The sequence below is a fragment of the Rhodotorula graminis genome (genome assembly GCF_001329695.1).
Source record: "Rhodotorula graminis WP1 unplaced genomic scaffold RHOBAscaffold_3, whole genome shotgun sequence".
In the NCBI taxonomy this organism is placed as follows: domain Eukaryota; kingdom Fungi; phylum Basidiomycota; class Microbotryomycetes; order Sporidiobolales; family Sporidiobolaceae; genus Rhodotorula; species Rhodotorula graminis.
Genome location: NW_017264930.1, coordinates 1512166 through 1533682, shown reverse-complemented (window position 1 = coordinate 1533682; position 21517 = coordinate 1512166). Strand labels below are relative to the sequence as shown.

The following is a 21517-nucleotide window of genomic DNA, read 5'->3' as shown; positions in this document are numbered from 1 at the left end:
GTGAGCGTCGCGCTCGAGGAGGAGGAGGAGGAGGGTGCGGCGTCGGGACGAGGTCGGGGGGTGGGCTTGGGAGGTGCGGGTAGACGAGGGGCGCGAGCGGGCGTGCGCTGCATCGAGGTAGGCGGGTCGAGGCGGGTCTTGAATACCGGCGGCGGCAGCTGCGGCGGGACAGAGTCAGGATTCGGGTACGTGGAACGTCCAGGACAGAGAAAGAGGGACGCACGTCCTCGTCACTGCTGCTGGCTGTCGGGTCGACCTCGGTCCTCAAGCTCGAGCGACCTTGGCCGACCTTCTTCTCGTCCTCGCCGCCGCCCGTCTTGCTCGGCGTCGCCATGTCGCCCCTTGAGCTCGACGGCATGGGCGAGAACGCGGTCGTGCGCGACGTCGCCACCTTGACGGGCCGCTTCTTGGGCGTCGGGTCGCTGCGCAGGTCGAGGAGTCAGTCTCGTACTCGGGGCGAGAAAGAGAAATGAGGACGACGCACTAGACGAGTACGCCGTCAAACTCTTGCACGTCCTCGGGCAGGCGCCGAGCGGCGACCTCGTCGTCCTCGTCGTCCGTGCACATCGCGACGATCTCCTCCGACTCCTGCTCCTCCCATGACGAGGTCCGCCCGGTCGTCCTCGCGCCAGGTCGAGGCGCCTCGGCCGGCGCACGCGACGGCGAAGGAAGGTATTCGTCGCCGCTCGAAGACGAGGAAGACGATGCGACCGAGATGGTGATGCGTCGGCGGGCACGCGGCGTCTTGGTCGTCTTTGGCGCTGCGGCAGGACGTGAGGCCGGCGGGCTGGAACGGGGGGCGGGCGGACGGGCGGTCGGCTCGGTCGACGTCGACGGTCGAGTGCTGCTTGAGAGGCTGAGGACAAGGAAGCGAGCGTCAATTCCGGGGAACGCGAGAACGAGGAAGGGAGGAAAGGGAGGACGCACCTCAGGCCAAGGTCGCGCATCTGCACCGCCAGGTCGCCCTCGTCCTCGCTCGAGTCGCTGAGCCCGTAGATGGCGCTCGACGTCCTGCGGCCCTTCTGCGGCCGCCGTCCCGACTTGACCGCCCGTGCCGGTCCCGCCGTGTTGACGGCCGCCGAGCGCTCGACCTCCGAGTCCGAGATGAGGTCGGGCGAGACGTCGCGCGCACGTTGCCGCGGTGCCGACAGGTCGAGCGCGATCGGCGGCGACGACGTGCTCGGCAAGGTGGACGACGCGTCGGCGGGCGCTGGAGGAGCGCGAGGCGGCGAAGGTGGGAAGAGCTCGTCGGCGAGTCGGCGGTGGCGCTCACGCTCTGCGAGGACCTCGTCGTCGAGCTCGGCGGGTGCCGCACGGCTCGCGAGGGCGGGAGAGCTGGCCGGGGGCATGTTCGAGGACGAGGCGAGGAGGGTCGAGGGAGGGCGAGGAACGGCCGAGGCGAGGGTGGGGGTGCGCGCGCCGGCCGGCCGGTCTGCGGCAGACATCGACTTGAGGCGCGGACTGGACCGCGGGGCGGGAGCGTCGCCAGGCGGACGAGGACGCGTAGGCGAGGAGGAGGCGGTCGAGGCGCGTGCCGGCGCAGGCTTGAAGAGCGAGGACGGAGGCGGGAGGTCCTCGTCGCTCGAGTCGTAGGTCGGCGCTGGCATCCTGGCCAGCTGCGAGGGCGAGGTGGAGAGCGAGAGAGGTTGACCGACGACTCGCAGGTGGGCCGCACGTGCGCCGAATTCCTCACCCTCACACGGTCCCTCGCACTGCAAGTAGGCTGGCTGAATCTAGAGCAACGCTATTACCTTGTAGACCTGCCAGCTCACGGACCGTCCAGGAGAGGCGACGAGCCGTGGTCGCTTTTGCCGCGTCGGAACGAGCCGCGGCTCCGACCTTTGCTCGTCTCTCTCTCGCCGCACACGCTCCATGGCTAGCTCGACACGGCCACAGCTCGACGAGGACGACCTCCTCGACCGCTCACCGGCCCTCGCCCGCCTGCGCCGCAAGCGCCTCGCCCCCTCGCGCTGGCGCGACCTTGTCAAGGCCGCCGCCGGCCCTCGCCCGCCCAAGGAGCCAGAGCCGTGGGAGTGCTGCGGCAGCAGCTGCAAGCCCTGCGTTCTCGAGCTGTACCGTGTCCGTCCCCCCTTCCCCTCGTCTCTCCCGCCGTCCGCCCGCGCCGAACTAACCTCCTCTCGTTGGTTCCGGGCCATGCAGGAGGAGCGCAAGGTGTGGGACGACGTCCATCCCGACGGCGTCAGCGACGACGAGGACGACGCATTCGCCGAGCCGGGCGACAAGGACGTGCCGGCCCAGGGTCCGGCGCCTTACGACAACGACCAGGTCGAGGGCAGCGTCAAGCCTGCGCCCGCGACGACGGCGCCTCAGCCCAAGGCCGACTCGCCCGCCATCGAGATCGAGCTCGAGGCGATGGCGCTCGTCGACGCGGTCGCCGTCAAGCAGCAGTCGCCACGCCTCGTCGAGGCGGCCGGATGAACGAGATTAAGCCCGTGCGTCGCCTTCTTTCCCTCACCTCTCTCGACGCACCTTCTTCCGCACCCGAGACCTCCCTGACAGTCACCACGTCTCGCAGATGAACAACATGACGACCGCGCGACAGCAAGCTGCGCCCTCGCTCCGCCTCGCCCGTCGAGCGCAGAGCCCGCTCGAGCCTGTTCGCCCGGCCACATGAGGCCGGTCCTGCCCGGCCGAGGGAGACGATGTCGCCCTACCAAAGACCTCTCTCGGCATCGACCGCTCGTCGACGAGCGCGACGTCAGCGCCGGGAGACGAGCAGCGAGTCGCCCGTCGAGCGGAGCTACTCGACCCGCCCACGGCGGCGACGGCAGCGAGGGCCCAGCTTCTGGCGACGCCTGCCTACTTCGAGCCTCCGGCGTGTCTGTCTGTCTGTATCGACGTTCTGCAACGACGACCTGAGCGTGTCATCGTCGCTGTTCTCGAGAGAAATCCTCTTTCGGCTCCTCGCGTCGCCCGTCCCGCGTTCATTCTCCTTGCGGGTTGGCTGTCGCTGTCCTCTGGGAGAGACCGTAGACAAGCCCTCTCAAGCGAAGCAGATCCAGCCATCGTTGTAGGGAAGCCGGCGCGAGTGCGAGCCGGCGCCCTTCGGCTGCACCCTCCCTCGCCCGCTCTCTCCCGCTCGTCTCGCCGCGGCTGCACCGCTGCGCGCCTCGGGCGCGCATTCTCGTCTCTACTCGCCAGCCGAGGCGGCGGGCGAGCGCACGTGCGGGCCCCGGCGGTGCGATTCTCGACGGTGCTTGCTCCCGCAGCTCCTCTTTCGAGCTTCTCTCTCCCTGCTCGGCACGCGGGCTTCGCTGCTCTTGCTGTGGAGCGCGCCGAACGGGAGCGGCGCGGTCGGCGGAGCCACGCTTTCGGCCCGCTCGGTCTCGCCGGGTGCGGAGGCGGAGGCGCCGAAGCGGGGAGGACGAGCACTCGGTGCAGATGCCCGACGAGTGCCATCGGGAGCGAGCTTGCTTCTCCCTCTTCCTCGTCTACCTCGCTAGGCTTGCACCCGTGCTCTTCACCCTCGCGAGCAGCCGCACCTCGACGACCTCGCGCGCTCGAGCCTCTCCCGCCTGCCTCTCCCTCTCGCCGCTCTCCTCCTCGACCACCTCCCACGATGAGCGACTCGCCCGTCTGTACCGACCCGACATGCCAATACGGATACCGCCCTTCTATTTCGCTCGTGCGTGCCGTCTTTCTGGGCCTCAGGACGAGCCAGGAAGAGCTGACCTCGAGTTCCCGAGCAGGGAGTCGTCTTCCTCGTCCTGTTCGCCCTCACGGGCCTCGCGCACCTCGGGCAGGTCCTCTACGCGAGGAGGTACTGGTGGATGATGTTCATGGTTGTCGGCTGTCTGCGTGCGTCGTCGCCGCTCGAGCTCGAGAAGGAGGACCGCACTGACCTCTCTTCCTTCGCGACGCAGTCGAGATTCTCGGTTGGGCGGCACGGCTGTGGGCGCACTGGGAGCCTTTGTCCTTCGACGCCTACGTGATGCAGTGCGTCCCCTTTCCCTCGTCGACTCGCGCGCGACGGGGGACGAACGCGCCCTTGTCGCGCTCGAACCTTGTCCCGCTCTTCGAGACCTCGCTAACCCAACCCAAAAACCCCTCCTCCCGGCACGCAGGATCTGCTGCCTCATCATCGGACCGACCTTCTTCTCGGCGGCGCTGTACTGGGCCGGCGGCATCATCCTCGAGCACGTCGCGCGCGACAAGAGCTGGCTCTCGGGCAAGTGGTTCAAGACGGCGTTCCTCACGGCCGACGTCGTCAGCCTCGTCGTGCAGGCTGTCGGAGGCGGCATGGCGGGCTCGGCCGTCGGGACCAACAACGAGCAGCAGTCGGAGAACGGCAGCAAGTGCGTCCTCCTTGTCCTCGAACCTCTTTGAAGAGCTTGTACTGACGACTCTTGCTCGCCCGCAGCATCATGCTCGCCGGTATCGTCATTCAGCTCGGTTCGTCTTCCCTTGTCTCTCTGTGCCCTGGCAGCGAGAACGACGTCGCTGTCGGCGAGACGATGCCGCTCTCGTCGGGCCACTTTGGCGCACTCGACATGTCCTGACTCTCTTTCTTTCTCCCTCTCACAGCCGTCATGGTCTTCTACGTCGTGTACATGGCCGTCTGGTATTGCCGGGCGCGTTCGGCCGTCACGCAGCAGGGCACTCGCCTCCAGCTCATGCTCCTCGCCATGTTCGCCGCCTCGGTCGCCATCATCGTTCGAGGCGTGAGTCTCCCGTATTCACTCTCTCCTTCTCGAGCATGGCCTCGTGACTGGGCAGCATGGGCGATAGACCCAGAAGCCTGTGAGCGACCGTTCCTGACCTTCTCTCCCCCCTCTCTCTCGTTGTCTCTCGCAGTGCTACCGCACGCCCGAGCTCGAGGAAGGCTTCAGCGGCTGGATCGCGCAGCAGCAGATCTGGCAGCTCTTTGACGCGATTCCTATCGTGTTCGCCAGCGTCGTGCTCAAGTGCGTTCCCTCGCCCATTCGTCTCTTCCTCGTTCGCGCTCGAGCCTCGTCCTGACCTTTTGCGCCCTCTCGATCAGCGTCATCCACCCGCACTGGTTCCTTGTCTTCGCCAACGACAGTCGCTATGCGTCGAGCCGCAACAGCGATGCGACGATGGTTCCGATGACGGGCCTGAGCGGCGACAAGTTCGCGAGCGAGCGCACCTCGGTCTGAGTCGTCGCGCACCCCTTTCTCTCCTGCATAGACGCTCTCGCCCTCTCGCTGTGCCCAATGTACCACTATCGAACCGCAACGAGCGACGAGCGAGAGAGGCGGACCCGAGAGCGACTTTCGCAGACTCTTCTCGTCGCGAGCTTTCCTCTCACACGAGCAGAGGGTCGACGACAGGCTGACTGATATCAAGACTGAAGAGAGAGCTACACAGAACGAGGCACTACGAGTTCGAGGGTCTTTGTACGAGAGAAGGAGGGAGGGAGGAGGAAGCGTTCACCTCGCGACGCCGAGGTTGGTGTTCTGCATGCCCTGCTCGAGGCCGGCCATCTGCGGCGACGACGCCTGCTGCTGCTGGTGGAGGCCGTGGTGGTGGCCGCCAGTCGTCGTCGCGAGGTTGCCGCCTGGCACGGTCTGGCCGAGCGACGACGTGCGGGCGTGGCGCCCAACCGAGCTCGACAGGCTGCTCTGCCTCGCGTGCGCGCCCGAGATGCCGGCGCCCGGCTGCTGCTGCTGCTGGAGCGGCGAGTGCTGCTGCTGCTGGAGGCCGTGACGCTGGACCGGGTGCGTCGCCGACGAGGTAAAGACGGGCTCGCGGTTGACGTACTCGACCTCGTACGCCGTGCTCTCGCCGCCGATCTCGGGGCGCGAGTCCGGCACGAGCTTGTGGCCCTCGCGAGCCTGCGGCGGGCCCATGAGCGACACGCCGCCGGGGACGACCTTGGCGCCGGGCGGGTGCGAGACGGACCCGAACGCGCCGTGCTGGACCGACGGCGACGCGACGTTGTGCTGCTGCGCGTGGCCGTGCGCCGCGGCCGGGCCGCCGCTCGAGTTGAGCATCGAGGCCGGCGAGAAGTTCGAGTTGAGGCGGTAGCTGGCGAGAGGGAGAGGAAGAAGGTCAGGACGGGTCCGAGCGCGACGCCGGCGAGGGAAAAGAGAGGGACGCACAACTCGTGCAGGTCACGCTGCCACACGGGCATGACGATCGTGTGGTACTGCGACAGGAGGAAGGCGAGTCAGGCGGCGGCTCGAGGACGATCTGGAAGAGAGAGAGGACGAGGGACGCACGTGGTGAACGACGTTCTCGGTGACCTGCGTCTCGCCCTTGTCGACCTTGACACGCTGGTGCGGCACGACCGTGTAGGTGCTCATGCTCTGGGCGTTGAGCCGAGCGAGAAGCGCGCGGTCGTCGGGCGTGTTGGCGTGCACCTCCTCGACGTGCGTGACGGGGACCTCGCGGTACGAGTGCACCGTCTCGAGGTGGCGCTCGTCGACGAGCGGCTGAACGTGGTGCTGGACGTGGTGGACTGTCGGGGGAAAATCGAGGTCAGGCCATGCGCGCTTGAGAGGGAAGGGAGGAAGGGACGAGGAAGAGGACGCACCGTGACGGTCGACGACGCGGTGACGCTCGAGCTCCTCGACCTCGTGGATGTGACGACGCTCGTGGACGACCGGCTGGAGGTACTTGTGGTCGTGCTCGGCGAGCTTGGCCTGCTCCTCGCTCAGAACGGCGTCCGAGCCGGGCTGGGCGTGGTGGCTGTGGGGCGTGGCCGAGCGCTCCTTGAGGGTCGCGCCGCGGGTGAGGCCGGCCGACTGGTCCTGGATCGAGGGTAGGCCGGTCGAAGCGGCGGCGGTGGAGGAGGACGAGGGGTTGTTGATCTCGCGAGCCGAAGTGGGGGCGACGGTCGGGGACGAGGACGAGGACGGGTGGTGGTGGGCCGCGGTGGTGGCGGCGGCGGCGGCGGCGGCGGCCGGGGCGGCGCCAGCAGGGAGGCCCGACGAGCTCGAGGGGCTCGAGTGGACCTCGTTGGTGAGCGGGCCGGACGAGCGCGCCTGGTCGACCTTGGGCGAGGCCGAAGCAGCTGCACCGCCGTCATGCGAAGTGCGCGCCCGACTCGCTCCAGCTGCGCCCGCCGCCGCCGCCGCTGCTGCGCCTGCGGCAGCTCCAGTCGACGACGACGAGTGGCGAGCCGCGTCCTGCGACGTCCTGCCGCCCGACGAGGTCGAGGTGCGCGGGCGGTTGTTGATGGCGTCAGACTCGCTGCGCTCGTCGGTGGGCGTCTGGTCGACGGGGAAGAAGCCCGACGGCGATGTCTTGTCCTTGTGCGAGAACAGGCCCATGGTGCAGTGGCGAGGTAGAGGAGGTGGAGGGGAGAGAGAAGTGGTGGGGAGCGAGAGAAGGGCAGTGATTCGAGGAGGAACCGACGGCGGCCGAGGGCGATCCGGCGCTCTGTCCTCGCGTGCGTCGTCGCTGTGCCTCCAGCTTGAGCGCTCCAGGCCCGTGCGCGCAGCACAGCCACCAAGCTCGCAACGACGTACGTAACCAGCCTCGCTCGGCGCCGAATCAAGCCAATCTCGACGACGTAACGTAACAGCTCCGAGACCGATCTGCGCCACACTTCTCCGGCTCGTTAACCAGCTCGTTCGCCCCCGCGGCCGGCCGCCCCGCTTTGGTAACGGCCATTTGAGAAGGTCACTGCTCGCGGCTGGCGCAGGCTCGTGCGCTGCGAGGGCAAGCCGCTTTGCGCTCTCCTCGCTTTCCAGCTTGCGACAGAGAGTACTGCGCCGCGTCGACCTTCTCTCCTGACGCGCAAGCTGCGGGAGGAGGCCCTCTGCCTCCGGCTGCGGTTTGCTCTTTCGTCGGCTCGAAGCCTCTCGACTTGGCTCTCCTGCGGCGAGCCACACGGTCAAGCTCGTCTGTTGCACCGAGAGGATCTACCGCAAGAAAACGCGACCGGGCCGAGAGGAGGGCGCCGCGGCGGCTCAGGTGGCCACGCAGTCTGCGCGCGAGAAGGCGAGTCAGTCGGGCTCTGGGCAGTGCAGGACGAGCCGCACGCACAGTCGGGTTGCTTGTCGGCAGGATTGAGGGTCCACGAGCTGTAGAGGGAGGAGAGAGAGAGAGGGAAGTGTCAAGGGCGAGGCGAGAGGAAAGAGAGGAAGAGGCTCGAGAGAGGAGCGGACGCACGGCATGATCACGGTCCGCCCTGCACCGCCCTGAATCGCAAACGTCTGCGTCGTGCTCGAGGTCAGTGACAGGCTCTGCTGCGGAGAGAGGCCCACACAGACGTTCGAGAAGCCGTCGAGCGGGTCGCGCGCACGGCCCTCTCGACGGCGCGACGGCGACAAGGACGAGGGGAGGAACGAGGGACGCACCGCGACAAAGACAAAGACCTGCGTGCCGCCGTCGAGCGCTGCCGAGAGCAAAAAGTTGTACTTGCGGAACCACGTCGAGCGGTACTTGCGCAAGTACCACTGGGACCAGAAGGCGAGGCAGACGCAGAAGAAGTTTTGCGAGTTGATGCCGGCGTTGAGGTACCCGACGGCGTAGACGAGGAGCGGGACCACGACCTTGTCGGCGCCGAGACGAGGGAAGAAGCGGTGCAGGGCGTAGAAGGGGAGCGGGCACGCGAGGCCGATGATGATCGCCATCGGGATGATGAAGTACGTGCTGCGCGACATGCTCGTGATCAGTGGGCCGTCGGCGACGAGGGCGAGAGGAAGAGGACGCACCCCGACGGCCCATACATGTGCTGCGAGGCGGCGCATCTCGGTCAGTCCTCGTCGTCGGTCGGGAGCTCGAGAGAGAGGGAGAAACACGCCGGGCGCACCTTTGCGAGCGCTCCCCACGTCACCGCCTCGGTGTTGAACGACTGGACGTTCTGGCCCGACCAGAAGTTCGAGCCTTGAACGTCGGTAAGGAGCTCCCGGTGCGACGAGATGATCTGCTTCATGATGACGAGCTGGAGGATGGCGCCGACGACGGTGCCGAGCGTCTGCATCGAGAGCGTCGTGCGAGGCGGAATCTTGGTGTACCTGTAGGACGAGAAGAGAGGTCAGGGCGAGGAAGAAGAACAGGCGCTCGAGGCTAGAGGGACGGAGCGAGACTCACTGCGCGAGCTTGAGGTCGACCGCCATGTTGATGCCCTGCGTGACCGATGACGACGAGTAGAGCGCAAAGTACTGCAGGGGCTCGAGGAGTGAGAGCTGTTCCTGCTCGGCGCGACGAGAGGGGAAGGGGAGCGTGCGCACCATGTTGGCCTGCGAGTTGCCCGGCACGATGGCGGCGCCCAACATCTGGGCGAGCGTCGTCAAGCCGACCTGCCAGCCCGTGATGGCGTAGAATACCGACAGCATCGGCAGGAAGGCCGCCGCGATGAGGATGGCGACGATCAGGGCCCACCAGGGCAGGTGCGAGTGACCGGTGTCTGTGCGGCGAGGGGCAGTATCGCGTCAGGTCAACCCTCGCGAGAGGCTGAGGACGTCGTCGAGAGGGAGAGAGGGACGCACAGCACGTAGCCATGGCCATGGCGAAGGACGAGAGGACGATGCCGGCGTAGACCCACCTGCGCGCACGACGAACAGCTCGGTGAGCGCCTCTCGCTCGTCTCCTGTCCCGCGCACGAGCACTCGACGACAAAGGTGACGACGCACATAGGGACCTCCTTGTAGACGCGCATCTTGGCGTAGTGCGCGTCGTCGACGGCGCCTCTGCGAAACTCGCGCGCGGCCTTGACGATCGGCTCGCGGTACCACAGGGCGACGTACGTGATGGTGGCGCCGATCGCGAGGTTGCAGCCGATGTAGTACATGGCGTACGACGGGCAGAGCCAGGGCAGGCCTTGCTCGGCGAGCGCGTCCGGGTTCAAGGTGTAGTCGCTGTTGAGGATCAGGGTCTGGTCGTACTGGGTGCCTGTGCGCGCTCGACTCGACCGAAGTCAGGTCTTCTCACTCGAGGAAGGGAGAAGACCAAGGGAAAGGCAGGGCGCACCGTTCTCGTAGAAGAGGTCCTGGCTCATGAAGGGAAAGTTGTGCGCCTGCCACGCGTTGGCGGCGTACATGGCGCATGCGATGACGGCGCAGATGGCGCACCCGGCGTAGATCGACAGCTGCGTCGCGAGCGGCGTGTAGAGCGGGCCGGCGCCGCTGATGTACGACCAGTCGAAGCTGCGGCGGGGCGAAAGAGGGTCAGGTCGAGGGCCGGGCGGTGCGAGAGGGAGCTCGACGGGACGCACCAGAACTGGAAGAGACCCATGCCCTCGTTCGGGTACGAGCCTGCGCGAGAGAGAGCGAGAGTCAGTGCTCGAGGCTCGTCGAAGGAGGAGGAGGACGAAGGGCACGGACCGCCAAAGATGCGCGTCACCCAAGGCGAGTTTTGCCGGGCGAGGCAGAAGATCGAGATGCCCGTGAGGCTCGGCGCGATGAACTGTGGGTGCCGCAGCATCAGGTCGACGTCGCTCGTCGCACGAGAACGGGGAGAGAGGAATCCGGCCGACGCACCTCGGGCACCCACTCCCAGACAAAGATGGCGACAAAGATGACGAGGAAGAACTTGAGCCTCTTGCGCTGCGCCGAGTAGTCCTTGTCGCGGTGCACGAGGTCGAACAGCTGCACGACCGGGATGAGGCTCGGGTAGACGCAGTAGGTCGGGAAGACGACGACGGCGCGGCACAGGCCGGCGAGGCCATAGCCTGCGGAATGAAGAGTCAGCTCGCGACGTTAAGAGAGAGGCGGAGGAGATAGGGCCGACGGACCCAGGAGCTGAGAGCCGACGAGGGTGAAGATGGCGACGGCGTAGTTGGCGTTCAAGTCGTAGTAGAGCTCGTCGGCGGCAAACACGTTGATGGCCTGCGCCGACGACGTGGCCGTGCTGCACATGATGTTGATCGCGACGTGCCTGCGCAGAGTACGGGAGAGGAGAGATCGTCAGTGACGGACCTCGAGGGAGAACGAGCTGGTGGACGCACTCCTTGATGTTGAACGAGCACGGGTTGAGGAACGCCCAGAAGCGTCCCTTGTCGGCCTTGGGCAGGACAGCGCTCCACACGCGCCCGAGGATGAACGACACGACGACGAGGAACAGCTGCGAGACGGTGAGGCTCGTCGGGCGAAAGTAGAAGATCTGACCAAGGACGGCCGAGAAGCACGTGAGGCCGAGTCCTGTACGTGAGGAAAGGAGAGGAGGAGGAGGGAGAAGAGGCCGTGTCAGTGAATGCGACTGAGGGAGGGAGAAAGGAGGAGGAGAGCCGAAACCAACTCACCGAGGACGTACATCCGCAGCGTGTGAATCGGCATGCTCGGGTCGTCGTCGAGCGACAGGCACCGTGTCCCGATGTCGCTCGCCGTCTGCAGGCGGAAGCTCGTCAGGAGCTCGCTCGGCAAGGGGAGGGCAGGAGGGGGAGAACGAGACGCACCTCGATCGGGCGCTCCTTGCCGTTCGAGAGCAGGTCGACGGCGTCGAGCTCGTCGGTCTCGCGAGCCGCAGGGTCTGTCGCGCGGTGCTGCTGCCGGTGCAGCTCGTGCGCCGACGTGAGGGCCGTCGCGTGCTCGTCGAGCGCGTCCTTGTCCTTGACCTCGTCCTCGTCCTCGTCGATGCCGAAACTGGTGGGCGCAGTCGACTTGTCGGCCGCAGCTGACGAGGCGAGGGTCGGAACCGAGTCGGGACCGGCAGGGGAGGGCGAGGGCGGGTGGTGGAGCGTGTCGAGCGGGACCGAGAACGAGTCCTGGCGCTTGAACGGGTTGCGGACGCGGACCATGGCGGGCGAGGGCTGTGGGCCGGGCAGGCGTCGACTCGGGACCAAGGAGGAGGTCGAGAGAAAAGCCGGCGGGCCCGACGAGGCGAGAGCGGGCGAGCGGCCGCGTCGAATCTGCGTGTTTCAGACCCCGACCGACCGAGGCTGATCAGATTGTCGGCACCACAGCGAGTCGCGCCGCTCCTCGCCCTGTTTTGGCGCGACGGTGCGGAGCAGCTGCGAGGGGCGGTACCGGGGGGTCCGGGAGCGGGCGGCCGAGGAGCGCGAGGCGCGGGGTGGAGCAGCGAGGACGAGCAGCGAGGACGATCGAGACGCCGCCGGCCGAGGGGGTGCGGCGAAGCTGGACGCTCTCGAGGAGCAACGAACACGACGAAAGAGAAAACTGCGACGACGAGAGAGTCAGCTTTGACGAGGGGAGAGGGAGAGAAGGCGAAAGGAGGCGACGCACCTCGAATGAGTTGCAGCTCGAGCGACGTCCTCCCTGCTCGTCGCCGCATCTGTGTACCCTCCCTCGCCGCCTCCAGGCGTCGTACGCCGTGTCCTCGCGCCCCTCGCTCAGTACCACCCGCCGCCGCCGCCGCCGCCGCCTGCGCGCGTGTACGGGTTCCTCGACCCCCATCTCGCGCCCTCTCCCTCGCGCCGACCGTGCCCCGCCGCCCCTCCCGCGCTCCTGCCGCCATCGACGTACCCGTCCAACCCTCCGTCCACCTCGCGCGAGTCGCGAGTGCGCCCGCCGGCCCTGTGCCGCCCGTCGCGCGCCGGCTCACCGTGAGAGCCGTCGCCGCCGCCGCCGCTCGAGCGAGGTGCCCAGCGCGGCTCGGCGTCGCGGCGAGTTGGCGAGGAGGCGTAGGAGGAAGGCAGGCGGGCGCCGGGCGCGGCGCGGTAGTGCTGCGGGTCGGGGTGCTGGCGGGTGTGAGAGGACCAGGAGGGAAAGGCGGGCGAGGGGGGAGCGGGGTAGAACTGCCCGGGGAGCTCGCGCCGAGAGGACGAGGACGTGTCTGTGCGAGAGGGAGAACGAGCAAAGGGAGGAGAAGAGAGGGAGGTAAAGGCAAAGTCAGTGCGAGAGTCCGCGTGCGGCGGCGGCGTCGAGAAGGAGAAGGTGGAGCGCACCTGGGTGGCCCTGCACCGGCGGTGGACCTCCTGCCCACGCACTCCCCGATCGCTCCTTGTCGCCCTCACGCTGCCCGTCTCGCGCCCTCGACCGCTCGGCCCTCTGCGCGTCGCTCGCGGGCTCGAGCGCCTGGTCGTCGCCCTCGCGACCCTGCTTGACCCAGTGCGGGCCCTCGTCGCCGCGCTGCCTCGCGTCGAAGCACTCTCTGCGCCACCGCTCGACGCGCTGGGCCTCGCCCTCGACGGCCGTGACGAGGTTCTTGCGCTGAGCGCGCACGGCGAGGTCGCCGGCGCTGTCGACGGCGTCGAGCTCGGTGAGGAGGCGGGTGAGGGCCTCCTCGTAGCCGTGAACGGGGGCGTTGACGGGGTTGAAGGCGAGCTTGGGGGAAGAGGACGAGGCCTTTGGGGTGAAGACGAGGGCCGAGGGAGGGGGGAGGGCGAGGTCGCGCTGGAGGTGGTGGAAGCGGGCGGCGAGTTGGGCGAGGGCGGTGAGGGAGCGAGTGCGGTCGTCGACTGGCTCGGGCTCTGGCGCTGGTGGGGAGCGAGGGCGCGAGGTGGGAGTGCTCGAGGATGAGGGAGGCGGTGCTGATGGAGCGGGGCGAGTGTGCCTCGGGGCTGGAGGCTGCGAGCGCGAGCGCCATGGGTTGCTCGTGTTAAAGGTGGGCATGGCTCTGTGCCGTGCTGCTCGTCGTGCGAGCTGGTGGGGGAGGAGAGACCACCGTCATCAGCTGAGGCTTCCGGTCGACACGACCCTCGCTCTCGTCCCAGCCGAGAGCCTGCGCAGCTGCTGGGCAGCCATGAGCACCGTCATGCCCACTCCAAACGGCACCGACCTGCACGCCTTGCTCGGCCTGTCGCCCTCGTCGCCTCGTCTGGCCGCCTTCCTCTCGCGCGTCGAGCCCGACGACAACAGCTGTCCACCGCCAGAGGTCAAGGCCTACGCCGACATTGTCTACCTCAACTACCGCCACATCGGCCTCTCGCTCTCGTTCGAGCCCTTGCCCCCCTTGCGCCCCTCGTCCTCGTCCACCCTCGACGACCTGCGCCGCGAGGGCGACAACGGCCGCCTCAAGTGCACCGGCCTCGACCTGTACAACCACGACGACGCTGCACGTGCACGCCCACCCGACGACAAGAAAAAGGCCCCGCGACAGCGTCCAGACGACCGCTGGGAGCCCTTTCCGGCGTACCCGGTCCTCCTCCCCGCCTCGTCCTCGCCGTCCTCCTCCGCCGCTCCTCCCTCAACTGCCTCATCCCCACCCAGCACCGACGACACCGCATCTCCCGCCGCCACCGCGCCCACCTCGCACCTCCCCTTCCCGCTCCAGCCCTCGACGACCGGCGCCGCCCTCCTCACCCACTTCGGCGAGCCCACCCGCAAAGGCGGCGGGTCGTCGTCGACGCCGGGCGTCGGCATCTGGACAGAGTGGACGCCCGAGGGCGTCATGGTCGAGTGGGCCAGCAGCGGCCTCGGCGCGTGGGACAAGGGCGGCGAAAGCACGTGGAGGTGCTTGAGCGTCTTTGAGCCGGGCAAGCCGTCGGGAGGGGCCTGACGCAGGAGCTGCGCCGCATACCGACCTCAATTCTCGGCGTGCACGACGAGCTGGGCGTCGGGTCGGCCGGGACCGTCTCCTGCTCCTCGCGAGGTGCGTCGCGCTCGTTTCTCGCAACTTAGGCCACTGCCCTCTGCCCTCGGCAGCCTCACTGACCTCGTCTCTCTCCCTCCCTCACAGGCCGAATCGAGGGACTGCACGTACTGGGAGAGCCGTGAGCGGCGGCCTCTCGGCGATGACGGTGCGTCGCCTCGTCCTCCCAGATCCTCGACTCGCGCACTGACCCTCTCTTGCCGATGCCTTGCGATGCAGCCGCGCCCGACTCGCTCAGCAAGACGACAGACACTCGTTCCCCATCGATGGCGTCGTGCGGCCCATGTAGCAGCTGCAGCAACTCGTTTCTGACCTTCTCATCTTGAGAGCGAGCGAGCAGAAAGAGATTGCGACAGCGAGAGCAGCCTCTCCTCGGTCGCTGCCCTGGGACAGCAAAGCTTGATTTCTGGACACATCGGCAAAGCCTGCACCTCGAAACGCGCCTCGAGCGTCGGCCCGACGCCGCGCCTTCTCCCCTCCTCCTCGTCCGGCCCACACCCTCCCTCGCCACGCCCATCCCCTCGCGCCCCGACCCTCTAATCGCTCTCCTCGTCCTCCGTGTCGACCTCCTCCTTGCTCAGGCCCCTGCCCGACCCCCTCACGCCCGCCTTGTCCGCCGTCGGCGCACGGGCCGCCGCCCTCGGCTTCTTGTCCTTGACGTCGTCGTCGTCGGACGAGGCGGCGAGCGTCGACGAGGGCGCAGCGGGCTCCTCGTCGTCCGAGGGCGGCGGGACGAGGTGCGCGTGCTGCTCGGGGTCGAAGGGGAACAGGTGCGGGCTGCGAGAGGGAGGCGAGGAGGGGCCAAGAGGGGCGGGCGAGTGGGTCGAGGGGAACATGCGTGGCGGTGAGCAAGGGACTCTCGATCCTTCGCCGCCCTCTCCTGCTCCGAGAGAGCGAGAGCGGCGCGACAAAGACGAGGACCAAAGCCTGCTCACCTGATGTGCTTGGCCATCGTGAACGAGCTGCGGGAGGAGAGCATGTGAGCGACGACGCTCGGGCGGCAGAGCCTGATCAAGACAGAGGACGAACTTGATGCGCGCAAAGGGGAGGACGCGCTGCGGGGAGGAACGAGGGCGGAAGGGTCAGGTTTGGCTCGGCCAACGGGGCGACGAGGAGGAGAGAGGAGGGCGCGCATGCAGCGTCTCGTCGGGCAGGATGTCGGTGCGCTTGTTGGCGTCCTGGAGGTCGTGCGCCTTGATGTAGCGCCACATGAGCTGCGTGAGGAGCGAGGTGAGTATTCGCTTCTGTGGCGCGGCCTGAGGACGCGAAGCCACGTGTCCGCGACCCGAGAGGTCGAGACGGGGGCTTCGAGGAACGATGAGAGAGATGCGAAGCGCACCTTGGTCACCCTCGGCCGGCTCGCCACCTCCTCGCCGCAGATGGCCGCCAACTCGGGCGAGAGCAGGTGGAACTTGTTGAACCCGGAATTGGGGTTCGCCTTGCGCTTCTTCTTCTTGGGCGCCGCTCCTCCTCCGCCCTCGCTATCGTCGTCGCTCACGCGCGCCTTGCTCTTCTTCTTGCCGCCCGCCGTCCGCTTCTTGGACGCCGACGAGGTCGTGCCGTTGCGCGTCGTGCGGCCGGCGCTCTGCGACGCGAACTCGGCCTGGAGCCGGCGCGCCATGGCCGCGTCGTCCTCCTCGGCCTTGCTCTTGCTCTTCGAGGTGGTGGCGAGGGCGAAAGCGGGCGACGAGGTCGGCTCGGGCGCGAACCCGTTGGCGGACGGCGAGCGCGAGCGCTTGAGCTTCTGGAACGAAGGCAGCTTGGGCTTGACGTCGGCGTCCTGCGGTACAGTGGACGGGTGAGTCTCGGCGAGGGCTAGAGTAAGAGGACGGCGAGAGGAGACGCACCTCGTGCCCGTGACCGCCGTCGCCGTTCCCGCCCGACGTGAAGAGCTCAGTCGTCACCGAGTCGATCGCCTGCTTGTGCGCCTTGATGTCGAGGTTCGGGTACTTGGCCTGCGTCGAGCGAGTGTCAGCTCTTGCTCTGTGCAGTGTGCGAGGTTGAGGAGGACGGCGGGGAACAGGGACGAGATGAGACACGACCGGCGCACCTGCAGAGCCTTGCGGACGGCCTTTGCGGACACGCTCGAGCGATCTGCTTGGTCGAGGATGCTCGCCTGCGCGGGTCAAGGCACAGGGAGGTGCACAGGGCGAGGGAGGCGGCGTCGGAGATGACGAGGTGGGAGAGCGGGGGAGAGGACGAGGCGAGGTCAGTACGGCGCTTGGGCACAGGCGCGAGCAGGTAGGACGCACAATGTCGGGGCGCAGGCTCTGTGCGTCGAAGCTGGCCATGCTCGCGGTGGTCGAGGCGAGAGTTGAGAACGAGCCAAGGTCGCCCGCTGGCGCTCACCGACCCAAGTCGCGCGTGAGCCTCGGTGGCTCGCTCTTGGCTCTCGTGGATAGCGGGAGACGACGACGATGAGATATGTACTCGAGATTAGTCGACCTTGCGCCGACGCACGCCGTAAGAAAGGCTACATCCTCGCCCGGTCCTCGTCCGCCTCAGTAAGTCACGATCCGCAACTCGCCCTCGTCCTTGTCCTGCTCGACACCGAGTCCAACAGGTTCGCCGTCGCGGTGCACGACGACGAGCTCGAACCGGCCGACGACCTGCTCGGTCACGTCGGCGTCGTCGTCGACCCTCGCTCCTCCTCCTCCTCCTCGCGTCGGCGACCCGGGCGTGCGCTGCGCCTTGCGCTCGATGACGACGAGCGGCCACGTGCCGGCGTCGATGCGGCGCGCGAGCCCAAAGACCTCGATCGCCGCGCCGTCAAAGTGCACCCACTCGGGCAACGGCGCGACGCCGTCGTCGAGCTCGTCGGCCGAGTACCGCCGCGCGAGCGCCTCGTCGAGGAGCGCCGTCTCGATCCACGCGTGGTACGTCGCGCGCGGTGGCCCGTTGCGGCCCGGCGAAGACGAGATCGAGGCGAAAGGCGCCGGCTCGAGCCGAGGCACGAACCGGAACGGCTCGCCGACGTGGAGCGAGACCCGCAGCGGCTCGAGGTACGACGACGAGCGCTTGTGCCGCGAGTCGGCGCTCGTCGCTGCCGTCGGCTGAGACGAGGCGGCCGAGAACGCGACCGATCGCGGCGTCGCCGGCACGTCCGACTGCGAGTATCGGCTCGCCGAGTCGTGCGTGAAGTGCGACGCCATGGCCGGCGACACGTTGGTCGACGCGACCGACCCGACGTACCGCACGCCGCCGCCTGTCGCGCTCAGACGCTGCTCGTCGAGGACCTCGTCGTCGAAGCTCGTCCGGCTCAGGACCGAGTCGCCGTACGCCGAGCGCGACTGCCACGTCTCGCGCTGCGCGCTCGACGACCCTGCTGCCGCCGACGGGTAGAAGACGGCCGAGGTGGTCGGCGAGCCCTGCCCGTCGGCGGGGACGTAGACGGCGCTCCTGGGTCGCGGTCGGTCGTCGCCCTCGTCGTCCTCCCACGCGTCCTCGACCGCCTCGTCGCCGTCCTCGCGCTGCTCGGTGTCGGTCGGTTCGGACGGTCGGCGTGCGGCGAGCGAGGTTTGCGAGGTGAAGGTGCGGCTGAACGGTGGCGGGCGGCGCTCCTGGGTGAACGAGATGAGGCGAGGCGGTGCGACGAGCGAGTCTTGCGACGGCGAGTCGGACGGGTAGCTGCCCGATCGGGACGGCGACGAGTACTGCTGGAAGTGCCGCGCCTCGCTCACGGCGGCGCTCGTGTCGAGATGGCGCGCCTGCGTCGAGCTCGACGAACCCGAGTGCGAGCCGACCATGCGGATCCCGCCGACCTCGTCCTCGTCGACGCCGTCGCTCATGGTGCCGTCGCTCACGTCCCGAGTGAGGCTGAGCGGCTGCGTGACGTCGTAGGTGTCGCGGTTCGGGCTGGGCGTGGGCGAGTCGACGTCGAGGGCGGTCGGGCTCTTGATCGGGAGGGGGAGGAAGTCGCGCCTGCGCTGCGGGATGCTCGGCGGCCCGCGCCTCGTCCCACCGACCGAGACGTTGCTCGACCCGCTGCTCGCCGACGGGACCGGCGAGGCGTACCCGGCGCTGCTCAACCCGCTCCCGCTCGCGCTGCCCGTCCGACTCGCCGTGCGCCGGTGCGGCATCGACCGCGGCGAGCCCGACGCCGCCGACCGGTCCGAGTAGAACAGGCTCGAGCTCGCGCCGCTCTCCCAGCTCGAGACGCGCCCGCTCGGCCCTGCCGCCGGCCCCGCCTTGGGCGAGGCGTACGTGCCCGAGTCGATGCCGCGCCCGCCGTCCGACACGACGACGATGCGCCGCGTCTCGTTCGACGCAGCGTCGTCGATGCCGAGGCCGAAGAGCGACGCCTCGTGGCGGACCGCGCCGCCGCCGCCACCGACCGCTCCTGCTCCCGCTCCCTCGCCGCTGACCGACGCGAGCGAGCGCTGGCTGCGCTCGCGCCCCTTGCCCTTGCCGCGCACCGCGTCGAGGAAGCTCTGGCCCGACTCGCTGCGGAAGAGGCGGCCCATGACGTCGAACCGCTTGGGCCCCTTGGGCTCAGTCGGCGTCGGCGGCGGCTCGTCCGCCTCGTGCAGCGTGTCGAGCTTGTGCGACGCGTGCGGGTACTGCGACGTGACGGCGACGGGGAGCGCCATGTGCTCGGCGCCTCCGACAGGCGGCACGTAGCCCTTCTCGGCGCTGCCCCACTGAGCGCTCGAGGCGACGGGCGGCGACGCCTTCTCGCCCTTGGCGCCGCCGCCCACGCCGTGCCCTGCCGAGCCGACGATCGTGACGGCGCTGGCCGAGAAGGCGCCGTTCGGGGCCGGCGACGTGCTCATCGGGCGCGGGTGCGAGATGAGGAGGCCGCCGGGACGACGACCGCCCTTGCCGCTCGACCCGGCGGTGCCGGCGCTACGGCGGCGCTTGCGGATGCAGCACGCGACGAGGACGAGGGCGAGGATGAGGAGGGGCAGGCCGAGGCCGAGCCCAAGCCCGAGCCCGAGTTTGGCGGACGTCGACAGGCCCTTGTCGGCAGAGGGGGACGAGGTCGGGAACGTCGAGTTGCCGCCGCCCTCGATGACCGACAGGACGAACGACGCTCGCGAGACGGCCGACGTCGACGGGTCGAGGGCGTCGAGCGTGACCGACACGTTCTCGTAGTCGGGCACGGACGAGGGCGCGGTGCCGGACAGGGTGAAGGCGGACGGGTCGAACGAGAGCCAGGACGAGGCTGCGGCCGGCGCGATCGACGAGTTGATCGTGACGTCCTTGAGCGACGACGGGAGCGACCGTTTGCTCGACGAGGACGGCGCGAGGTACGCCGACAGGTCCTGCTCGAACTTCTTGCCGACCTGGACGTCGATCATGGCCGGAAACGACGCCGTGTCGAACAGGGAAGGGTACACGACGAGCGACAGGTTGGCCTGGAGCGTGTCGTTGTTGCGGTCGACGAGGACGAGCGGGATGGGCACGCCCGAGGCGCTCGTGGGCGAGTAATTGGCCGGGACGGCGCCCGTCACGCTCAGTGCGGCGCTGTCGAACGAGAGGAACGTCACGCCCGCCTGCGCAAAGTCGGCCGTGGCGCTGCTGATGTCGCTCGCGTTGACGGTCGAGTTGTCGAGGCGAAGCTGGCCGAGCGGAACGGTGTAGTTGACGGGCCCGCCGACGGTCGCATTAACGGTCGGGAACACGCCATCACCCGTGCCGTTGGTGCCGACGAGCTCGAACGCGTGCTTGGTGACGAGGATCGTGAAGCTCTGCCGCGCGTCGCCGTACCCGAACCGCTCGCTCGCGACGACGTCGATCTCGTACTCGCCCGGGGTATACGGCGCGAGCCCGTTGAACGTGACCGTCTCGTTGTCGAACGTGATCCACGACGGGAGCGACGTCGTGCCATGGACGAACGCCGTGTAGTACATGCGCAGCTGCAGCGCGTTCTCGATCGTGTACTGCTCGAAGCCGAACGAGAAGCTCCACTGCGGCGGCACCTTGAGCGCGCCGCCGGGCGTGAGCGTCCCGCCGCCCGAGATGGCGGCCGCCGAGGCGAGCTGCGACTCGAGCGGGAGGCGGACGTACGGCGCCGGGTCCGACGCCGGGTCGACGACGAGGAGCGTGAACCGCCCAGACGCCGTCGCGCCGTCGCTCGAGTCGGTCGCCCGAACGGTGACGGCGGTCGAGCCGAGGTCGGACGAGGACGGTGTGCCCGAGAAGGACCCGCTCGAGGCGTCGAACGTGGCCCAGGCCGGGAGGGTGGATGTCGCGGCGAGGGTGATGGTGCCGCCGCTCGACGAGGAGAAGGTGCCGGACAAGAGGGTGAAGGTCCAGCTCTCGCTCGAGCGCGCAACAGGCGGGCGCTGGGCCTGGAGAGGGTAGACGAGATTGGGCGTGGCGAGGGCCAGCGGCGTGAGGGCGGCGATGAGGGTCGCGCGGGCGAGAGCGAGGAGGCGCATGGCGGTCGGTGTACTCGGGAGAGCTGGAGCTCGGTCACGGGTGCGCGCGAGGACAGGTGCGAGGTCGAGAGGTCGGGTCGAGGGAGGCACGGCGGAGCCGGCGGTACAGGTGAAAGGAGCGACGATGAGCGGTTGGCTCAGGTGGTTGTGTCGGGTACTGCGAGGGGATGCATCGGGTTAGCTCGGTTACACGGATGGGGCTGACAGCGCGGGCTGACGGGCGCACCTAGTCGTCGACTCGCGGTGGGTTGTGCTCGTCCGGGCGAGCTGGTCCTGCGTGTGCGGTGTCGTGCGCGAGCTTGGTGGGCTTGTAGACGGGACTGGAAAGGTTATATAAGTCCCCTGTGCGCACAGGAGAAGGGAGAGAAGCCGGGGACGCACTGGGTGATGAGGCGGCGAGCTTGCTCCGGGAGGCACTGCCTGGCGGAGGATGGACGGCCGTGCGCGCTAGACCAGCAAGGCGCAGAGAGAGTACAGGCGGACAGGCAGGTGCCTGGTGCGCGTCTGGGAGCAGCGAGGGCGAGAGGGAACACGGCGAGCAGCGGGCGACGACAACGGCTCGACGCGTCTCGGACGCGACGGCACCTCGTCTCGCTTCTGCGCGAGAGACTGGTCGCCCGAGGTGGACCAAGGGTATAGCAGGCCAGCCTGACGCGTCATGCACGCCCGACCCGCTGAGCTGGCGAGCCACGAACGGCGACGAAGCAACTTGA

The 21517-nt window shown here is 68.5% G+C and overlaps 8 protein-coding genes across 8 annotated transcripts; 3 read left to right on the top strand and 5 right to left on the bottom strand.

Moving 5' to 3' along the window:
- Positions 1-1872: 1872 nt before the first annotated feature.
- RHOBADRAFT_52168 (uncharacterized protein) lies at positions 1873-2893 on the top strand (the record flags this gene model as incomplete). The annotated part of the gene is made up of 3 exons (XM_018416205.1): positions 1873-2079; positions 2161-2453; positions 2537-2893. Coding segments are annotated over 2 exons (496 nt in total), but the record flags the coding sequence as incomplete, so codon positions are not given.
- Positions 2894-3580: 687 nt separating this feature from the next.
- On the top strand, positions 3581-5217 carry RHOBADRAFT_52167 (uncharacterized protein; the record flags this gene model as incomplete). The annotated part of the gene is made up of 8 exons (XM_018416204.1): positions 3581-3646; positions 3711-3819; positions 3885-3957; positions 4086-4316; positions 4382-4413; positions 4546-4682; positions 4816-4925; positions 5003-5217. The coding sequence occupies 8 exons, from the start codon at positions 3581-3583 to the stop codon at positions 5136-5138; spliced, it is 894 nt and encodes a 297-aa protein (XP_018273279.1). The 3' UTR covers positions 5139-5217.
- An 83-nt stretch (positions 5218-5300) lies between these two features.
- RHOBADRAFT_52166 (uncharacterized protein) lies at positions 5301-7256 on the bottom strand (the record flags this gene model as incomplete). Its single annotated transcript, XM_018416203.1, has 4 exons — positions 5301-6009; positions 6084-6130; positions 6204-6442; positions 6518-7256. 4 exons carry the CDS (start codon positions 7254-7256, stop codon positions 5412-5414), a joined length of 1623 nt encoding a protein of 540 aa, XP_018273278.1. The 3' UTR covers positions 5301-5411.
- Positions 7257-7817: 561 nt separating this feature from the next.
- Positions 7818-11668, bottom strand: RHOBADRAFT_52165 (uncharacterized protein; the record flags this gene model as incomplete). Its single annotated transcript, XM_018416202.1, has 18 exons — positions 7818-7915; positions 7975-8012; positions 8101-8144; positions 8289-8583; positions 8646-8665; positions 8744-8948; positions 9025-9095; positions 9165-9340; positions 9423-9478; positions 9567-9825; positions 9904-10079; positions 10148-10187; positions 10257-10338; positions 10413-10603; positions 10667-10809; positions 10880-11072; positions 11174-11258; positions 11327-11668. 18 exons carry the CDS (start codon positions 11666-11668, stop codon positions 7899-7901), a joined length of 2433 nt encoding a protein of 810 aa, XP_018273277.1. The 3' UTR covers positions 7818-7898.
- A 552-nt stretch (positions 11669-12220) lies between these two features.
- On the bottom strand, positions 12221-13461 carry RHOBADRAFT_52164 (uncharacterized protein; the record flags this gene model as incomplete). Its single annotated transcript, XM_018416201.1, has 3 exons — positions 12221-12252; positions 12433-12663; positions 12776-13461. Coding segments are annotated over 3 exons (947 nt in total), but the record flags the coding sequence as incomplete, so codon positions are not given.
- A 111-nt stretch (positions 13462-13572) lies between these two features.
- On the top strand, positions 13573-14739 carry RHOBADRAFT_52163 (uncharacterized protein; the record flags this gene model as incomplete). The annotated part of the gene is made up of 3 exons (XM_018416200.1): positions 13573-14421; positions 14509-14569; positions 14641-14739. One exon carries the CDS (start codon positions 13573-13575, stop codon positions 14326-14328), a length of 756 nt encoding a protein of 251 aa, XP_018273275.1. The 3' UTR covers positions 14329-14421; positions 14509-14569; positions 14641-14739.
- Positions 14740-14923: 184 nt separating this feature from the next.
- On the bottom strand, positions 14924-16712 carry RHOBADRAFT_52162 (uncharacterized protein; the record flags this gene model as incomplete). Its single annotated transcript, XM_018416199.1, has 8 exons — positions 14924-15198; positions 15357-15383; positions 15451-15476; positions 15555-15635; positions 15761-16201; positions 16269-16376; positions 16472-16537; positions 16674-16712. The coding sequence occupies 8 exons, from the start codon at positions 16710-16712 to the stop codon at positions 14958-14960; spliced, it is 1029 nt and encodes a 342-aa protein (XP_018273274.1). The 3' UTR covers positions 14924-14957.
- A 125-nt stretch (positions 16713-16837) lies between these two features.
- Positions 16838-20804, bottom strand: RHOBADRAFT_52161 (uncharacterized protein; the record flags this gene model as incomplete). Its single annotated transcript, XM_018416198.1, has 1 exon — positions 16838-20804. The coding sequence occupies one exon, from the start codon at positions 20802-20804 to the stop codon at positions 16923-16925; it is 3882 nt and encodes a 1293-aa protein (XP_018273273.1). The 3' UTR covers positions 16838-16922.
- Positions 20805-21517: the final 713 nt, after the last annotated feature.